This window comes from Sciurus vulgaris (assembly GCF_902686455.1).
Source record: "Sciurus vulgaris genome assembly, chromosome: 3".
NCBI classification, from domain to species: Eukaryota; Metazoa; Chordata; class Mammalia; order Rodentia; family Sciuridae; genus Sciurus; species Sciurus vulgaris.
Window position 1 is genome coordinate 168378097 of NC_136463.1, and position 20403 is coordinate 168398499.

Below are 20403 nucleotides of genomic sequence, written 5' to 3' on the forward strand. Positions count from 1 at the left end.
TTCCCCACCTGTTTTTGTTAGCTTTGTGTCATTATGACGAAAAGACCTGACAAGACTAACTTGGCAGAGGAAAAGTTTATGTTGGCTGATGGTTTTAGAGATTCAGTTCATGGTTGGTGAACTCCATAGCCCTGGGGCTCGAGATGATGCAGAGGATCATGGCAGAAGGGTGTGGTGGAAGAAAGCAGCTCAGGATGTTGCGACCAGGAAGTATAGCGAGAGCTCTGCTCACTGGAACAAAATATAAAACTCTCAGTGACCTTTTCCTCCAGCCATACCCTTCCTGCCAACAGTCACTACCCAGTTAATCCATATGTGAATTAATCCATTTATTAGGCTAACAGCTTTAAATTTAATCATTTTGCCTCTGAGCATTCTTGCATTGTTTCACATGAGCTTTTGGGAGACACCTCATGTCTAAACTATAATACAGCCACCCCGAAAACACAACATGAATGTCTACTCATTTCAAGATTTAATTTTATTAAGGAGTAACAGGTAATGCGATGCATCTTCCAAGTCAGGGTTATGTCATATGCTTCAAACCTAAAAATAAAAGTTTTTTTACTTTAAAAGACTTGATTCTCTGCTGACAGTACCTAAAAATATGCATATATTGATAGCCACTTATGGACATATAATGAGATGTCTTTCCATCTTTGGAGGGGCTTTAATATGTTTTATTTATAAATATGTTAATAGGTCTTGGTACCGTGGTTCCAGTATTACAGACAAAGCTAAAATTAAATCTGTACCCCTGATGACAAAAGGATTGCACAGTAGTTAGATCATGTCATTAAAGTGGTAATATGAAAGCTTCTTGCCCGTGTGGCCATTGCCTGGTTGGGCACTCAGAACTATGTAGTAGGTTCTGAAATAGGTGTCGCTGAGCCAGAACTTTGGAACATATACATCTTTAATATCTTGAGTATATTTCAAAGTGACATATTTAAAACAAATCTTTAAACTGCTGACTAGTACTTATTACTCTACATTGGCTGTAGATGTGGGTGAATTAATATTTTAAAGTAGGAGCTATGCACATGGCTGCTGTCCATGAAGGTGTCTTGAAGTAACATTGGCTTCATATAATGCTGGGCAGTGGAAGGATTGGGGTAAACGAGTCGGGCGTGGCTTCTTCTGCATACTGTTCAGTAAACCTTTTGCTCTCTTTGCTATATTTTTGTCCAGATCAGACAAAATCTGATCTGGTCAGATTATAATAGCTCAGTCTTGGTGCTATTGGTACTTTGGGTTGAATGATTCTTTGGCTGTCCCATTCATGGTAGGATGTTTAATAACATCCTTGGCCTCTATACACTAGATTCCAGTAGGACTTCCGGCTGTGATAATCAACATTGTCTCCAGATGTTTCCCAGCATCCACCCACTTCCAAACCCAATGAGAACCACTGACCTAAAAGCTCTAAGAAATGAATCTGAATGCTTTAGGAATAAGAAAATAGTTGGGAGGAAGCAAAGCGTGTCTTTGAAAAGCCACCTAATGTGCCAATTTAATGCCACTAGATCGTTCCTCTAATGGTACATCTCTTAGAACTGTATTCTGGGCCTGTAATTCCAGTGACTCAGGAGGCTGAGGCAGGAGGATCTCAAATTCAAAGTCCACCTCAGCAACTTAGCAAGACCCTGTATCAAAATAAAATATAAAAGGGCTGGGGATGTGGCTCAGTGGTTAAGTGCCCCTGGGTCTAATCCCCAGTACTAAAACAAAACAAAACAAAAAACCCTGTATTCTGATAATGAATATTGCAATATATTTTCAGAACATGTGCTTCATATTATCATACAGCCTGTGAGGTAGCAGGGTCAGATTGTGCCAGAAATGTGAGTTTTGTAAGTGGTGACAGCAGTCAGCATATAGAGGTCGTGTTGTTAGCTCATAAGAAACTGGTCTCATTGTCCCATGGGAAATGGGACCTCTTTCTTTCCCCAAAGCACTGTTTGCCTGGGTTACTATTACTAAATCAAGTGGCTTAGTCTCTAAGTAAGTATATAGTGTATATAAATGTATGAAAGTAGGCAAAACAGAAAACTCTAAAAGACAGTATTAAAACCTGAAAACCACTGTTAACAGTGTGGCTGTTTTTGTGACATGCCGATTGTAGGGCAAGATGGTGGTTTTAGTGATGTGGAGCACGCAGTTCTGTAAACATGTCCTGTAGTTTAACCTTCAGCATCAGCCTTGGTCCTTACCCCTCTTTGTTGTTACAAATAATTGAGCAATGAACGTCTTCCATCTATGAGTACCTGGCATGCTTATCCTTCAGGACAAAGTCCCACAAGAGAGTTGCTTGGTTCTCAGGCCTTCTGTGGAGCCTCTGAGTGCAGCCTGGCCAGGCAGAACCATTTTCATTCCCATTCAGCCTGTGTCGGGGCCTCTTCCCCACAGGACACCAGCTCTGAGGCTTATCATTGCTCTTTTGAGCATCAAGTGTGTGTGCTCAGGTTTTTCCTTTGTTAGTTTAATTGGTTTTGTTTACACTGATTTTGTTGCTGTTGCTGTTAAATCACTATAATAACAAAATTCCATTTTTTAAAGAGGAAAGGCCCCCAGAACCCACTACCCTTCCCTAATAAATATTATTTCTCTTTCCTGTGAGTAGAGTGCAGTTTCTAATGATGAGCTGGATGAGAGGTTGGCTAAAATGGTCAGCCTTCTTTTTCCCAAGTAGTTCAAATAGATGGTAAGTTCAGATGTATGAAAGGAAGGACGGCGAAAACTACACCTTTCTCCTGCCTCGGGCTCCATCTCTCATCGCTCTCCCCAGGCAGCACACCAGATTGCTGTGGAGGTGGGTGTTTCCTTCCTCCCACAGCTGTCTGTCCCATAGCCACTGCTTTATACCTACCTTTTTCCCCTTAGTAACATGTCTTGAAAATCATTCCAAAGGATTCTCGAATCCCTCTTCCTTACAAATAGCATTATTGTATAAATCCATCAAAATATGAATCTTGTTCCCGTTTGATGGATTTGTAACTAAATCATAGCTCTTACAATGCTGAAACTTGTTACATGATACAGAAGCGGGCAGTAGAGAACTCAGACCCCTGCATCTGGAAGAGATGGCTCTCCGCTTCCTTCAGGCCAGAGAGGAAAAGGGCATCAGCTGAAGGGTTCTCTTTTTCCCCCTGGTGTGACAAGGCTACAGGAGAAGTCCTATTCTGGTTTATTTCCTCAAGTTCATTACAGAGCCAGACTTTAAAAGGAAATTATTGGCATCTGATACTTAAGGAAAAGAGACTGTGTTTTCTAGAAAATCCACCTCAGTATTTAATTTTCACATGTGTACTATCTTAATACCTGTACACAAGTGGTTTGCAGGCCTTAGAGCTCATAATGGCATAACTTTAATCAGCTATAATTATCATTTTCTGTATCCTCATTAGAGCAACTTGGTATTTTGAATCAGTACACCTGTAATCAGTCTTCATTCTTTCTGTTCCAATCCAAGGACTCCCTTAACTGTGGCATCACGATTTTTTTGGTAGCAGAGTGGTACTGTGTAGCTTGAAAGCCCTATTATCATGCAAATCAGTTTATTCATGTCAGTACCTTTCAGGCTTTTTGGAACATGGGGGAGGACCTAGAGGAATCATTTCACTTACATGAAATATGCTGACCTAATCAAAGGCTCAGTAAGACTGTTCACTAGGTGTCACTGAGTGGTAGGTGGACTTTGGCTGGTACTGGGGGTGGTTCTGGTTAGCAGTGGCCATAACTTTGCTGTTTGTCTTGGTTTGGTCTTGTTTGTCCTGGGGAGCACTGCTCAGGGTCAAAGCAAAGCACAGAACCCAGATTCCCATTTTTGGGTGCGTCCTGCACCTCAGGCCTTGAATTTTGCTGTTTCTCCTTATAGGGGGTCACTATCATCCTGCATTTATTTTTGATCTGGGTATTTTTGGTCACTTGCCCTAAGTTTTGCTTGCCCCTGTCCTTATTTTTGAAGACTCTGTAATGACTTCTGAACGACTTTAATGGCTGCATTGTTCCTGCCTCATCAGGGTTAATGAGAGTTGGACAGTTGGGTGGTGTGGACAGTTGGGTGGTGTGGACATGGTCCTCTCTCTGATGTTACCTGCCTTCTTTGTGTCTTATTTCTAAATTGAGACTATTGCATTAAGCTTATTTAGAGGACTATTAGGAATAATACGGAGTAAAAGAATGGGACTGAGCTTTGGGGAGCATGATTTTATTCCTGCCCTAGATGTTGGTGAAGGATGCTATAAGCCAATGAGAATAATTCAGCAAACAAATTACTCGATCAGTTGGAATGAAAAAGAGAGATAACAGTGGAAAGTGATGAATAGTTTTAAACTGCTTCTTGTATGAACCTAAAAAAAAACTTTAGCACCTTTCTCTACAGTAGAACATTCTCTGGCCTCATATTTTAAAACCTATGTAAAGGTTATCTATTTGAATAACCACATAGGATTCTCCTTGTTAATTTGACTTACTGTCCTGCTAGCAACCTGTTCTGCAGGGCTTTCCCACACCCAGCCCAGGAAACCAAACCTATCTTTGAAGGTTATCTGCCCCCAACAGTCTGCTCATGAATCACACCAAGCAGAAATTATTTTTTCCCATTGTTCCATTGTAGCTTTCTAGATGCTGCTTTTCCTTAGCCAGGGGTTAATTGTCACGTTCAGGTTAGCGTTGATTTATCTGGCTTTATGCATTTATGTTTTCCTAGCTTGAAAGTTCTCTGAGATGGAAGCATATAAATCATATAAATCATTTGCAGCTGAGTATGTATTAAGGGCCTTATAGGTGACAGCGACGATAGGACAACATGTTGGGGCTGAGCAGGGAGCAGGCTCAGTCAGTCGGTAACAGATGAGACGCTGTTCTGCTTTCTTTTCCAAGCCGACTTTTTTCTCTGTTCTGCTTTTTAATACCCTCGTCCATTGCGTGGCTCCTGTCACTCTGCTCTGGGACATGTGTGAGAGAAGTGACTCAGTATTATATCAACTGCATCCTATAAATGTCCCACAGGAGACCCTGGAATCAGTCACCAGGAACACAAGCTGGTTTGGCCCAGGCTCCATCCCTGGGCAAGCACAGTGACATGGCAAGTGGGTTTGGGATGATGGCAGGTCTTTTCTTGTCTGTAGGACCTTTTCGTCTTGTCCCTTTCATTGAAATGGTCTTACGCCAGGGTGAGAGATGCTGCAGACATCATTGAGGAAACCCATTGTTATTTTAATGAGGCTGCATTAAACCGTGCAGGAAATTAGAAGGTCCGAGTAATTGAACTGTGGAAAATTATGGCTGGAGAAATGCATAGCTCTCCCTTCAAAATGGAATTTGTTTTGGCAGTGGCTGAGAGGGCAAAAGTGCATTTTGAGAATTGAGTATATTGTATATTTATACGGAATCATTTTTCTTCCCACTGCTACACCTTTATTTATTTATTTTCCTGAGGCAGCATATCCATTTAAAAACCTAATTTCCTCCTGGAGGAGATTTACTTGATGCCATTGCCTTCTATTACTGTCATTAGCTCAAGGTTACAGTGGTTAACAAGCTGTTTCTAGACAACTGTACTCCAGGTAGGGTCCCTTCCCAGAGCTGAAGTGAATTTCCCCTCAGGTAATTTGTGGTGATATTAAATTCCAACAGAGCAGAAGTGTCCCCTTGTTCAATCTGAGAAGCACAGGATTTGGGTCTGATCTCCTTGGGGCAGGTTGCTGTTAGGGTAGCAGAGAACTTGGAGTTCATCATTAAAATTTGACTATTTCCGTCCTGGCCACTCTGACCGTGCTGCTGCAGACCTGGGCTGAATGTAAGGAATGTTGGATCTGGGTACTGCCATTTAAAGTCCCTATTAATTGCAAAATGAGCTGGAGTCAGGGACCTCTAGGCTTGTACCAAGGTGATGATAGGGGGTCCTTTTGTTCCTTAAAGAACATCACATGGAGGCTATACACAGGCAATCTCTGTCACTTCCTCCAGGTCCTAACAGTGTCATTATCTGATAGTAAATTCAACTTGAATATCAGAAATCCATTCTTCAGAAGTTCAGACCTGTCACTCTTACCCACTTCCAGTTCCAGTGCTGAATTCTTTGTGTTTACTCCACGTTCCCTGTGACACTAACTAGCTTCCTTCTGAATTTCTCTCAGCATTCAGTGAAGATTTGATTACTTAACTTTGTGCCAGGCACCAAATGCTGCAGGAAATAAAGGGAACTCAGCCCAGTCTTTGACTTCCAGAAGTTTCCCATGTAGTCGGGAGTCGGAAAAGAAAATGTTAAGTGCTGTGATGGCAGCCAGGAAGGACTTAGGGAAAAGGAGAAATGTCTAACTGTATCAGCATCTCCATTAGGTCCTCACAACTCACAGGGACTCTTTCTGGTCATTGTGCCCTTATGTCGGGATCCCAGGTTGTCCGCCACACAGAGTTCTGGAATAAGACTGATCCTCGGTATCTTTGGAGTCTAGATCTACCCTTGTTTCTGTGATGTTTAAACTTGAGAACTGCCAGCAGTGAGAAGCCAGGGAAGGTGGTCAGGCCAAATTCCAGGGGAGTTTGCTCTTCCTGGTGGCATCTAGCTCCTGCCTCATGGACGTTTTGGACACTCCCTGCGTTCTTTTTCCTGTATTCAGGACCTCTCTGGCTGTTTTTCTTACAGGTTGCCAAGAGAGTGATCTTACTGTCAGGCACCCCAGCCATGTCCCGACCTGCAGAGCTCTACACACAGATCATTGCAGTCAAGCCAACTTTTTTCCCTCAGTTTCATGCCTTTGGACTTCGTTACTGTGATGCCAAACAGGTATTTATTCTTTCTTTCCTCCAAGCCCACCCATCCCTTGCCCTGGCTTTGAAACTTACCTTTCTGTCTGTCTTTCTCTCTTTTCCTGATACTGGGGATCAGACCCAGGGCCTTGCACACATGTGCTCTGCCACTGAGCTACATCTCCAGGCCATATCTTTTTGGTGGTGCTGGGTATTGAACCCAGGGCTTTGCACATGCTGGGCAAGTGCTCTACCACTGAGCTACACATCCAACCTCAGTTCCTTTCTTTGGCAGTGGTATGAGTGAGCCAAGGGAAAGGGACCAGGGAACAAATCAGGATTTGAGTTCATGTTTGCCTCTAACCCCGACCTTGGAGTATTCTCAAGGGTAAGATGAAATGATATCTCCTAGTTTCAGTGTTTGTGGTGATTCCAAGGCAGTGTTTCCTAAGAAAGGGGCCAGAAGCTAACGTGCAGGTGTGGAGCTCTGAGAGCCAGCAGCCCTGGCCTGCGCTCACAGCTCCTGCACAAGGCATGGTGCTGGGACTGTAGAGGAAAAGTCCATGCCAGAAGTTAGCTCCAGAGAAGGGCACTAAGGTGAGTTAGAGGTAAGGCCCGAGAAGAGACAAGAAAGTAGGTGAGGTGGCAAGGTTGCTTGGCATGGGAGGAATATGAAGTGAAAGAAAGCCCTATTCATACAGAAAGGGGAAGGAGAACCTTTGAGCAGGTAGAGTAGAAGTGTGATCCCAAGATGCCTTGAGAGGGCTTTTCTCAGTGAGCCTTTGCCCAAAAGTGGTGACTCGGTGCATTGCTGCCTGGTCAGTAGGCAGCAGCCTCTGACCCACACATTGCTTCTATGAATACAGAGGTACCTCCACACAGCTTCTGCACAACCTCAATTCTCCAGAAATGGCAGGGGCAGCCTTGTAAACAGAAATGCATTGCACTCAATATCTCCATTTATGAATTAATGTTTTCAGACCTTAGTTATTCTTATTTTGTGATCAAATCAAAATACACTGAGCCCCTGTTTGCATCAGTGACACTAATACTTGGAGATATGGTTGTAGCTACTCACCAGCAATCTATGAGGCAAATCCCTTCTATGCAAGTTCTTGATTGTTTGTTACATCATTATTATGATTATAATTATTATTATTTTGGTACCAGGGATTGAACCCAGGGGCGCTTAACCATTGAGCCACATCCCCCAGACTTTTTTTTTTTTTTTTTTTTTTTTTTTTTTAATTGAGACAGGGTCTCAGTAAGTTGCTTAGGGGTCTCACTAAGTTGCTGAGGCTGGCTTTGAACTTGGGATCCTCCTGCCTCAGCCTCCTGAGTAGCTGGGATTACAGGCATGTACCACTGTGCCTGGCTGTTAGCTATATTTTAAAAATATTTTTTAAGGGAAAAAAATTCAGATATTTAGAAAATATCCACTTACATGCAAAGTACTTACATTGTCAGTTGTAGTGCTTTGACAAGTTAATTGCAAAACTGGTTGTTGAGGCAGGAAATTTCTCAAATTATTAAATGTATTTAAAAGTCATATACTTTACCAGGTGTGATAGTACATACCTGTAGTCCAGCCCTTGGAAGGCTAAGGGAGGAGGATTGCTTGAGCCAGGAGTTCAAGATCAGCCTGGACAACAGAGTGAACAGAAAACAAACACCATACACTTCTCTAACAAAATCTGCAATTCACTTTGCCCATGGACTAATCCAGATTAGATTGGTGGTGTATAATTTTTTGTAAATATATCTTTTTAGTTGTAGGTAGACACAATACCTTATTTTATTTTTTATGCGGTGCTGAGGATTGAACCCATTGCCTCACATGTTCTTGGCGAGCACTGTACAACTAAGCCACAACCCCAGTCCCTGATGTATAGTTTTCATGTGTGATTTGCAAATATTCAACTTCTAAAGATATTTCCTTCAACTAGCTGGGTCTGTAGCTGGTGATGGAAGGAGCCAAAGGTGGGATTTGTCATTTTCCCTCTCCAGACTTTTTACCTGAGTTCTCATTATCAGGCCAGCCCCTGCCCAGTTTCTTGCACCAGAAACAGGGGCATCATCCGTGACCACTCCCACTCCAGTCTGCTCTCATCCCACCCCTACTTCGGAGAAAGGCAGTTAGTTCCTTTCTCTTCATCCTTCCTTACCCAGCCCCGTGTCTGGGATTGGGAAAGTTTTCAATATGAGCTTATTGGATTATGATTATTCCAAAGTCCAATTTTAAATCTATCATATTTGGAATTTTAACCTACAAGATTAAAAGGTAACAACATTAAACTTAGGAGCATGATATGCAAGTTAATTATGATATCCACTTGTTCCCAGCATTTTTTTTTAATGCAGCCCAAAAGGCAGGCTGCTTGTTCTCCCCTGCCAGCTTCATGCATTAAGATGGACCCATGCTGAGTTCATTTGCTGTCTCCTGGCTGTCCTAGGTATTTGCTGAGAACTTCCAGTTGATTTCAGAGGGGTGGATTTTTTGTTTTTGTTTTGTTTTGTTTGTTTGTTTGTTTGTTTGTTTGTTTTGTGGTATTGTGGTTGAACTCTGGACCTCACATATGCTCTGCCACTGAGCTACATCCCGAGTCCAATTTCAGAGGTGTGTGTGTTTTTTTTTTTTTTAAAGAGGAAACATTTTTTTAACATACCTTTATTTAATTAATTAATGTATTTTTAAGTGGTGCTGAGGATTGAACCTAGTGCCTCCCAGGTACTCTACCACTGAGCTAGGACCTCAGCCCAAGAAACAATTTCGAGTCATTTATTTCTCCACCTTTGAACATCTCTTTATTCTCTATTTAACATAGATCTACAGGACCCTGCCCTGTCTCCACCATTATGGTAGACCCTCTGACCATCTAAAGCTAGCAAGCCTACCCTCTCCCCTCAGGCAGCTCAAAATCCAGCGGGTTGTGGAGCCAAAGGGGATGGAGCAGCTGGAAATGCAAAGCAGCAGACACACTGGCTCACCAGAGTTGTGCAGTCTGTGGAAATCAGCCCTGTCTCTAGCAATATTGTTAGTGAAGGACAGGTTCTATTATTTTATTACTGATTTTTTTTTTTCCAGTGCTGGAGATTAAACCCAAATCCTTATGCATGCTAGGCAAGTAGTTCTGCTGAGCTACACTCCCAGCCAGGGTTTTTATTTTAATTGCTGACATCATTTCTAGCCATGTGAGAGGGAATAGACATTTGAGTTCACTGCCTCCTAGGAACTACAGAATGAGGGACTCATGTTTACAAAGGACTTCCCAGGCGCTCCCAAACCCTCTGGTTTCAGCCAACCTGGCACAAGCTTGTGTTCTGGCCCCTCCTGCCAAGATGAGCCTCCATCACCCACAGCAACACCATAGTTGCATTCGCTTTGTTGTACTTGGTTGGGTGCTGAAACCCATACTGAGAAATAGTAGTTTTTAGATCCTTCTAAGTTTCATCCAATAAAGATATTACTGACATTGTTCATTACACTGTGTGGTGGAGTCTGAAGGGCAACCCTCGGGGAAGATGTATGACTCTCTTTAGTATACAGTAATAGTCTGACAAGCCAAGTTTTTTGCCTTCAATAAAACAAACATCGAGTTGTTGGACATTTTGCATTTGTAGCTGGCAAGGTTAGTGCCAGATTGTGGAATGATTTGTGTAGACCTCGTGCCTGGCCTTTTCCTTTTCTTTTTCTCAGTTTTCTTATCTGGGGTTCATCTATCTCTAGAAGTTCTCTGAACAAAGAGCGGGTGGTGATGAGAAGACAATCTTGCCTTTTGCTCCTGGCCTGTGAGCAATCTAACCTGGTCTTTGTCCCCAGATGTCCTGGGGCTGGGACTACTCAGGCTCCTCCAACCTTGGAGAGCTGAAGCTCCTGCTGGAAGAAGCGATCATGCTGCGACGCCTCAAGTCCGACGTCCTTTCCCAGCTGCCAGCCAAACAGCGCAAGACGGTGGTGGTCTCCCCTGGGCGGATCAGTGCCAGGGCCAGAGCCACCCTGAATGCTGCAGCCATGGAAATGACCAAGGGCCAAACTGTGAGTGTGGGGCTGGCGAGGGATTTGGAAACAGACATGTCCACTGGGATTCCTTCCTGTAAAACACTTGGTGCACAGGATCCCAAGTTCTCTGAACTTGCCTTTCCAGCACCATTTCCACTTCCCTGGACGGGAAGAGCCAGCCCAGTTTATTTCTCAGCCTACCTGATCTGTTTTGAAAATCTCTTATTTGTGGTTTTATATTTGTGTGCATCACTGTTAACCTATGGTCATACAGATAAACCCAGAGCAGTGGCAGAAGGGTGATATGTATTTTGAATATTTCAAAAAAGTTGGAATTTATGTTTAGTAAATTTTGAGAATGCCTTGGTGTGGGAACAGTTGTTAAGAGAATTAGTCCTACATGTATTTGATATGTAGTTAACCCTCTAGTCATTCTACTTTGTGTTAGAAACACAAATGGACATTTACAGAACAGAATTTTCAAACCCTCTAAACCTGTGTGTGTGTGTGTGTATGTGTGTGTGTGTATGTATGGGTGTGTGTGTTACTGGGGATTGAACCCAGGACCTTGTACACACTGGCAAGTGTTTTACCACTGAATTACATCATCAGCCCTTCTTAAATTTTATTTCAAGACAAGGTCTGGCCAAACTGCACAGATTGGACTTGAACTTGTGGTCCTCTGCCTCAGCCGCCCAAGTAGCTGGGATACAGGAGTGTGCTAAGACTTTAAACTTTTGAATCCTACTTATATACAGCAATTTATGATAGGCAGGAAGTTGGCATCCCCATTTTTCAGAGAAGGAAAACAGCTCACATAGGCTGCAGTTTGCCTAGGGTTTCACGGCTGCTCCACGGCAGCACCAAGGCTAGAACCAAGTCTTTGACCCTGTGATTAGGGCTCTTCCCACTGTGATGTTTCATCTTTTCAAAATACTTTCATTTTGTCTTCAGTGTCACACTTTACTAAGTGCTCTGTTATCCATACTTCTTTCATTTCTGTCCTCTTGGGATAAAACTTTGTAATTTTCATTGGCAAGAAAGTAACAATAATGTATAATTTTTGACATAATCACAAAGCATTACTTGGGCTTGATATTGCTCCATATAAAGAAACTTAGACACAGATGAGATCTCAGCCCTCTGGGATATTACAAAGGAAATAAGAATGACAGCAAATAAAACGTGTGATGTTTTAGTGTTATTTTATCAGGTCATGAGCAAAGCTAACTGATTTAAGAAACGGTAGGATAGAAGATGTGCTCATAAATTGTCACACCATTTAATTTATGCTGTGTTACATATGATAATCTGGGTGGTCCCAAGGAAGTGAGCAAGCATAATCTCCTTGCTGTGAAGTTTTCAAAGTTCAGAAGAACTGACGTGGACATGTAGAACTGTGTTCTCAAATTATATTTCAGTAGAACCTGGTACTGTATTGCTAAAATCAATCTTGGAGGTCCTTTCCTGATTGAGATGAAAATTCAGTGAATGGGGACTGGGAATGTAGCTCACTGATAGAGTGCTTGCCTGGTATGCATGAAGCCCTGGGTTCAATCCCCAGCACTGCAAAAAAGAAAGAAAACAAGAAAAAAATTTAGTGAGTGGAATTTTTTTCTCAGTTTTTTTCTTGTATAGTTATATTATTATTCTTATTTTTTACTTTACCACTGATCTACATCCCCAGTCCTTTTTATTTTTTATTTTGAGACAGAGTCTTGCTAAATTGCTCAGTTGGTTAGGGCCTTTCTAAGTTGCCCAGGCTGGCCTCAAATTTTCAATCTCCTGCCTCAGCCTCCAGAGTCACTGGGATTATAGGCATGTGCCAACCACACCCACCTATCACATTAAATGTATTATATTAATGGAAAAAAATCAAAAAATTCAGACATGAGTTGATGCGAAGATCTGAAAAGTTATAAAATGCTCTGTTGTTTGCTAGTAAAGTTGCTCCTTTTGTATGTGGGGATGGAGGAAGTCTATCCGTGTTTTTTGGAAATCCCCAGAAAATACCCTTGCTTGTACCTGGCCCACCTCCTAAGCCAGTTTGGGAACAGCCAATGTAGACAACTAAAAAAGCAATTAGTGAACATTTGAATCAAGAAGGAAAGTTGCATTTACTAGCTGGGAAGCATTGTGTATTACAAGCCAAGGTTGAAAAAGAAAAACACAAGCATTGGGAATTTTATGCTTGGTACAGCAGGGTTTGAAGACATTTTTTAAAACTCCTGCTGTTTTGTATAGTTTTTCAGTTACGTGAGTGACTCTTTTCCAAAATGATTCAGATGCAGCCTGAAAGTTTAATATTAGAGTTTATTGGTGATATGAAATTAAGGTAAACGCTATGAAATGAAGACTGTTGGGTGTTTTACAACGTTTGATCCCTTAAATTTGGGGGATATTTAATATTTTCATATCTAGGAAGGGGAGCCACACCTGCCTTTGTGCTGAGGAAGAACATAAGAACCGAGCCAGTTGCTCAGGGTCCTGCTCTATTGTGTGATTCTCATCTTTGTCTTATAACTCCCCGGAGTCTTTACTTTGTTTTGGCAGATTATGAAAATAAAGCCCAAATTGCCAGTGTCATTTTTTTTAAGACTCCAGCTGAGAAAGAGCCCAGTGCTCTTCTCAATTTCTGCACTTGAGAGTTGCTGTCTGCTTCCCTGGAGTCTTAGACAAATTTGCTTCTGTCTGAAAGATAGAAATTGAGTCGGTACAGATTCCCTTCAGTGTCTTACTAAAACCAGATACTAATTCTTTTGATAGTAAGTCCTTGAAATCTTGATGCCCGTTTGTGTTCTTTAATATAAATTCATTTTTTATAATGGATTCGAGTAGAAAGTAACTTATGGGGTTTCTGGTTTGAACCATTGAAAGCTTTCTTCTTCTAAAGCCACTGATGTGGTGCACTTGTAACCCATGAACTCTAAGCAGGGCATCGCCCTCGCTTCCTGCAGAGACTGGAGCTAGCATTGGCTGGGGTCGGACTGGATGACCAGAGACATCCCTTCCAAACCCTGGCCGAAAGAGTTGAAACTGGGGTAATGGTGCTTTCTTGATTGAGTCAAATAAGGAGTCCTGTCCTCTAATGAGCTCACCCCCACAACACACACTAGTCCTCTCTCTCCTCACACACACACACACACACAAGTTCTTGTCGCTACTTTTTTTTTTTAAATACTTTACTTTATTTATTTAATTTTATGGGTGCTGAGGATGGAACCAGTGCCGCTAGGCGAGTGCTCCCCAACTGAGTGACAACCCCAGCCCCTACTTTTTTTAGCCCCATTTCCCTGGAGCTCTGCTGAGCCCTGCTGATCAGCCTGTTGGGAGTTAATTCTTTGTTCTTCACATCTTTCCATCTGGAGGAGGACGTTAAAAAAAAAAAAAAAAATGTTTCAAGTCACAGAAGCCAAGGTGAAGTGCCAATTTATAAAATGTAATGTTATAATGAAAGCTTTTTCTCATTTGTCAGCCGAAATAATAGATATCACTTCACAGGCTAAGGAAAGCTGACTGTAATCATCTTTTGTCTAAAGCCATTTTTTGATCAGCAAGACCAGAAGCAGAAAAATAGAGCAAGTCCACACAGACTTCCTGGTGGCAATATCAGTTCACCCTTGTCATTTGGCAATCTATTCAAATTTCCAACATAGAAAAATAAATTTGAAAACTCCAGTGGATCTAATTTAATAAAAGTCTACGTGGTAGGTACTAAGAATTCAGGTTATTTAAAATTTCCTGGCCCGTAGCTAGCAAAAGAAGTGAGATCATTAATGAAGGTTTTTTTTTGTTTGTTTGTTTTGTTTTTGGCAAGATAAAGCTATTATTTCTCCCACATTCAAAATATGATAGTACAGGGCTGAGAAATGTCACTCAGTGGTCAAGCACTTGCCCAGCTTTTAGTAGCAGTGCAACAAGATCACTTGACATTTTGCCTCACTTTCTTCATCTCTGCAGATGGGGATAATATACCTCATAGCAATGTGGATTATTAAATGAGTTAATGCACTTATATATCTTAGAACACTGTCTGGCCCTTAGTAAGTAGTGCATAAATGTTATTGTTTTATTGCTATATTATAAAAATATATTATCACATAATTTTAGCATATAATAAGATACATTATTGTGTAATAAGTTTTTATATGTGCGTGTGTATGTGTGTATATATATATATGTTTGTATTTTAAAAGCAGGATCATACAAACACACATCAAGTGGGAAAAAAAAATATCACAAAACTGCCAGGAAGACTTTTCTGTATTATTAAGTGTTCTTTTAAAACACAGTTTTTTTTTTTTTGTTTGTTTGTTTGTTTAGCTCTCAACTTCCCTTTCAACAGAAACATCAGCAGAAAGAAGCCCTCATTGTCTTCAACAGAGCGGCTGAAGCTAAAAATCCCTTTTTTTTTTTTTTTTTTTTTTTTTTTTTTTTTTTTATAGTACTGGTGATTGAACCCAGGGGCACTCTACAACTGAGCTACATCCCCAGACCTTTTTATTTTTATTCTTTGAGACAGAGTCTGGCAAAGTTGCCCAGGCTGGCCTCAGACTTGCAATTCTCCTGCCTCAGCCTCCCATGTCACTGCTATTATAGGCATGCACCACCCCATGTCTGGCTAAAATATAGTATTTAAGGACTATCGTGTTTTCTCAAATAGCAGTATTATATTTTTGCCAATCATTTTTAGTTGAAACTTTAAGTTATTTTCAGTCTCTCTTGAAGTAGTACTTCACTAAAAAGGACCACAGCACTGCCTTACCAGTGGTGGTAAGAGGAGCCTTGCTCCTCACAGCTCAGAGTGATCACAGCTGTTCCCCTGTGTTAGCACCCTTTAATGTGTATTTGGCACTCTTTATTAGGATCCATTTAGATATAAATCATAGAGAGAGCATGGTTTCTTCTCCCAGGCAGGGAAGTCCCCTTCTATGGGAAGCAGACCAAAAACATGGTTTTGAAATGATTTTTCAACAGTCAAGGCCAGATGAGGTTGATTTTAGGTAAGTTGTGGACAGAGGTGAGCCTGGTGGTCAGTGGGACACAGACATGACATGACAGAAGAAAATGAGGGGGCAAAAATTAATTTGGGCAAAAGCGACATGTAAGTTGTCCACTGCCCTGGAGTAAATAGGTGTGAGTCGTCACATCTCAGCAGATCCCATGAGTCTGATGTGTGCGGTTGAAGCCCCCACTGAAATGGCCTTCCCAAAGATCTTTTTATTCCTTGTGTCCTTGGATTTCTACAGCAGTCTCAGAGAATGACAGGTAGGTATAATGCTGACTCTGCCAGAGGCCCAGGCAGTCCCTAGGACTTGGCAGAGGAAACAAGTAAGTCAGAGTCTGGGGATCTCTGACTCGATGACTGGGGGTAAGATCGGAAAAGCTGGGTAGCAGTAGTTGGGTCAGCTTATCCCAGAGCCCCCTGGGTGGGAGTTGAAGCTCTCAACTTCCCTTTCCACAGAACAGCAGCAGAAAGAAGCCCTCATTGTCTTCTTCAACAGAACGGCTGAAGCTAAAATCCCATGTGTCATGTAAGTAGTCACTGTGTGTCAACCTGTCCTTTTCTTTTCACTCTCTTTTGTCTTAAAAGAAAAAAAAAAATTATTCCCTCAGTCTGCCAGGATGGTTTTACTGCCAAGAAAGTGATCAGAGATTGGAATTATAGCTGCCTTGAAAACAAGTTTCAGGCCCATGGCCTCATCACCCTCAAGAACGTCGGTCTCGCCCAGTATCAGAGCCACAGCAGGCTGCACCTGGAGTCCCAAGAGAGCCTGTCTTGACCCAAGTGGGCTGGGCTACTTAAAAGGAGGGTGGACTTGACACACGTGAAAGGCAAAGCTTGAAGAAACTGTGGTCACTTGCCTTTAGGAGAACACTTAGAGGGAGAAGAAAGCAGCCTTTGGGGATATTCTGGTCTCCAAAACATTAGATTTCAGCCATTATAAAAAAAAAAAAGGACAAAGGTCAAAGTTTGTTCAAAAGATAAGAGTGAGTGGCCATCGTCACACTAGTTCTCTTTCTGCCTAAACTAAAGCTGAAGTAATAATTTCTATTTTTAGAACTATTCACTGAGTTTTAAAAAAAGAAAAAAACACCTCAGTTGTCTGCCTTTCTTAAAGAAAACAAAAGCCCACTCATGTTCAGATTTCCCTGTTGGTAACTTGAGGGAATTCTAATGATGTGCATGTTGCCTGGGTTTTCTTTCTTCCTTTTTTTTTGTTTTGTTTTGTTTTGTTTTGTTTAACATTCATGTGGAGCTCTGGCAGGATTAAAGGCCAAGTGATTAAATCACAATGAAAATGAATTTTGTGTGGGTCAAGTTGGAGCCAGGACTGGCTGTGGAGACTGAGATGGAGGATGATTGAGAAACACACCCCTGCCCACACTCTCCTCAACCCTTGGGTCCCCTGCCTTAACCGTAGGAGAGTCCCTGCCTCACTCAAAGCAGGCTGTCCTACGGAGGCCTGCTGACCTCTCTCCTTCACCCTGGGCGCTATCCTTTCCATTTATGATCCTGTTTAAAGCCTCTTGAACTCCAGACGTGTTTTTTAATGGCCTGGAAACGTCTCTCTCAGAACCAGTCTGAATTCCCCACCGCCCTGCTCTCGCGTGCTTCTGAGTAACGGGGCGAGGAGGTGAGTTCTCCGCCTGGCTCCCTCAGCCAGTGACCTACAAAATCCAGGGTCTGTGGGTGCCTCTCTGCAGAGGCGAAGGGCTGACAGCCACACGCTCCCTTAGAATTTTAAGTCAAGGCATTTTAACCACCTCGCCTTTTACTTTGGCCATACCTTATACATACTTTTTCAAAACTCCTGTGATGAGTTGTACAGTGTTTTATAGTTTCCGAACCATTTTACCTGTGTTAAATCATTTCACATTTACAGTATCTCTGTAGAATTGGTACAATAAATCACATTGGCCCTGTTTTTAAAATGCAGAGTATATCTCCTGTAAGTCACTGGGACTCCAAGTCACACATCTGGTTAGTGGAAATTAGACTGTAAATTTAAAAAAAGGAAAAAACAAACCCTCAGTTCCCTCTGCTTGCTACCCCCGCCCCTGCTGTTGCCGGTTCTCACTTTAATGGGCATCTTTAGTATAACAGACCAGCTTGCTGTGGGCAGCAGATATTTCTAGTCTGGTAACTGAGGGATTTGTAGCGAGAGCAATAATCATGTCAGATGTGGAAGGAGAAAGGCATTAGGTAAATTGGGGCCAGAGGTTTTTGTAGATTTACCAAGGTGATTTTATGGCCCTGTGACTCTTGGTGCTGTAACAACAAACTTTTTTACTTATATCATGGCAAATTTTATGTCTCTCAAAATAATTAAGTAGATTTGGTTTGTGAATTCATCAGTTCATGAATTGAACTCAAACCTTGGTCCATCGTAGTATTATTTGAAAATAATTCTTGGGTGTTTAGAGGACTGCCGTAGCCTTCCACACCTGCCTGTAATAGGAAGCTGTTGGGATTTACCCTTCCTTAAGGAAGGCCCCAGGCATGCCCTTGTGCCCTTGTCTGAGGATGACCTCAGGTGGGGCAATTGTTCCTGTGACTGGGGGAGCTCACTTTCCCAGCACTGTGAGCAGTGGTCACCTGTGCTGGCTTTCCTCTTCTTTGGGTTATGAACTCTCTGTGGGGAAGCCCAGTGAGGATCTGGTGACTGGGTGACTCCCTACTGTAAAGCTCCCCAGGAGCAGCAGCTTCCTGTAAGCCAATGCTTAAAGATAAGAAGTAGGAAGTTAAGATAAGACATAGTGGATGTAGGAAGAAGTAGAAGAAGACCAAGCAAATGAGATCCTCTCCACCATATTTCTTTGACTTGGATAATTTAGTCACCACAGACTTAACTGTGGGCTCTGTCATCTGAGGTGTAAGTGGCAGAGAGCTGGAGAGTCTTTCCTGAATGTCTCTTCAAGTATTGCTACTTACATCTCAGTAAGCTTCCAGAAACTTACATATGGTCAAGAATCTCTGCACTCGCCAGGTGCGGTGCTGTAATCCCAGCAGTTTGGGAGGCTGAGGCAGGAGGATTGTGAGTTCAAAGCCAGCCTTGTAAAAGTGAGATGCTAAGCAACTCAATGAGACCCTGTCTCTAAATACAATACAAAATAGAGCTGGGGATGTGGCTCAGTGGTAAAGTGCACTTGAGTTCAATCCCCAGTATCCCCCCTGCAAAAAAAAAAGAATCCCTGAACTCACTACCTAGGTATTTCACATTTACTTTGCATATTTGTATTGAAAATAGGTTATCATTAAAGTAGCAGCTTAAATTAAAACTGTTAATTATCTTCCATGACCCCTGTTAGTAAGAATGTTTCCATAACATGCCCAAGACCAGTGAAGCATAAGAATACTTCCATTTATTTATGTATGTGAGGTGGCTAAAAGTACAGAGCTCTCCCTGCTCATGGCAGAATGGCTTCACTGCAGCTGCTCATTTTACTTCTGTTCATATGACCTGGTATGAAGGAGGCGGGCAGAGGTCAGCTGTCATCCAAGGGAGTGGGTGAGCTGGGGAGGGCAGGTACCTTGAAGTTATCTGTTCTCAATGTGGCCTCTTCAATTAATCTCAATTGATCAGTTTGTGTTTAATCTATTTTCTTGTCATTATCAAATGCAGTGAATACATCCTGGACCTTCTGGAAAGTGGAAGAGAGAAGTTTCTAGTGTTTGCACACCATAAGGTGGTTTTGGATGCAATCACCAAGGAACTTGAGAGAAAGGTAATCCTTTTGAAATTCAACACAAAGAATTTATGTGCCAAGTTGTTCTGAGCTTAGTTCAGGTTCAAGCAAAGAAGTGAGGTGATGGTCGAGACATTCTGAAGAACAGTTCTTAGTTATAGGAATACAGTGGGGTCAGAGTACTTGCCCAACTTGGTCACTTAACTTACTCTGTGCTCTAAACAGTCTTGCTTTAGGAGCATCCCCAGTGACTCTTCCTTTATTGTATGCACAGAACTACAGAGCTGGCCAGAAAGGAGAGGGCAAATAGTGTTCTCTTCTGGGGAGATAAGAATTATATGAATATCCTTTTTTCTTTTCTCCCTCCTCATTACTAAGTGCTTTTATTAATCACATACAGCAGCGTGAAGACTTCAGTATGAAGTTCTATGACTGTCATGAAAGTGAGCAAAAGATACCTAGAGGGATTTTTAAAATTTTTTACTCTGAGACAGGTTCTCACTAAGTTGCCCATGCTGACCTCAACTTGCAATCCTCCTGTCAAGGTTGTCAAGGTTATTTTCTAACTAAAATATTTAGGTCCAGCCAGGTGTGGTAGCACGTGCCCGAATCCCAGAGACTGGTGGAACTGAAGAAAGAGATTTGCAATTTTGAGGTCATTCTTGGCAGTATCGTGAGACCCTGTCTCAAAATTAAAAAAGTATAAAGGGCTGGGGATGTAGCTGAGTAGTAGAGTGCCCCCAGGTTCGCTCCCCAGTACCACAAAAAATAAAGTAAAACATCCCCCTTCCTTCTTACCCAGAGATGATTTCACTATTGTGAAATTAGTGTGGATTCTTCCTCTCCATACTGGCATACTTTACTTTAAAAGTTTGTATCCTTAGAGAATGTATAGTCTCCTTTTGTAGATGTTTTTAAATTGGCATGAATGGTAGCATAGTGTAGGTGTCCTGCAG

The 20403-nt window shown here is 42.0% G+C and overlaps 1 protein-coding gene across 1 annotated transcript in view; it reads left to right on the plus strand.

Moving 5' to 3' along the window:
• The window catches only part of SMARCAL1 (SNF2 related chromatin remodeling annealing helicase 1), a 51682-nt gene that overhangs the window by 21615 nt on the left and 9664 nt on the right, over window positions 1-20403 (plus strand). Inside the window, 4 exon segments of the mRNA XM_079133000.1 lie at window positions 6653-6793; window positions 10577-10798; window positions 16226-16290; window positions 19384-19486. Coding sequence (XP_078989126.1) covers window positions 6653-6793; window positions 10577-10798; window positions 16226-16290; window positions 19384-19486 — 531 coding nt within the window.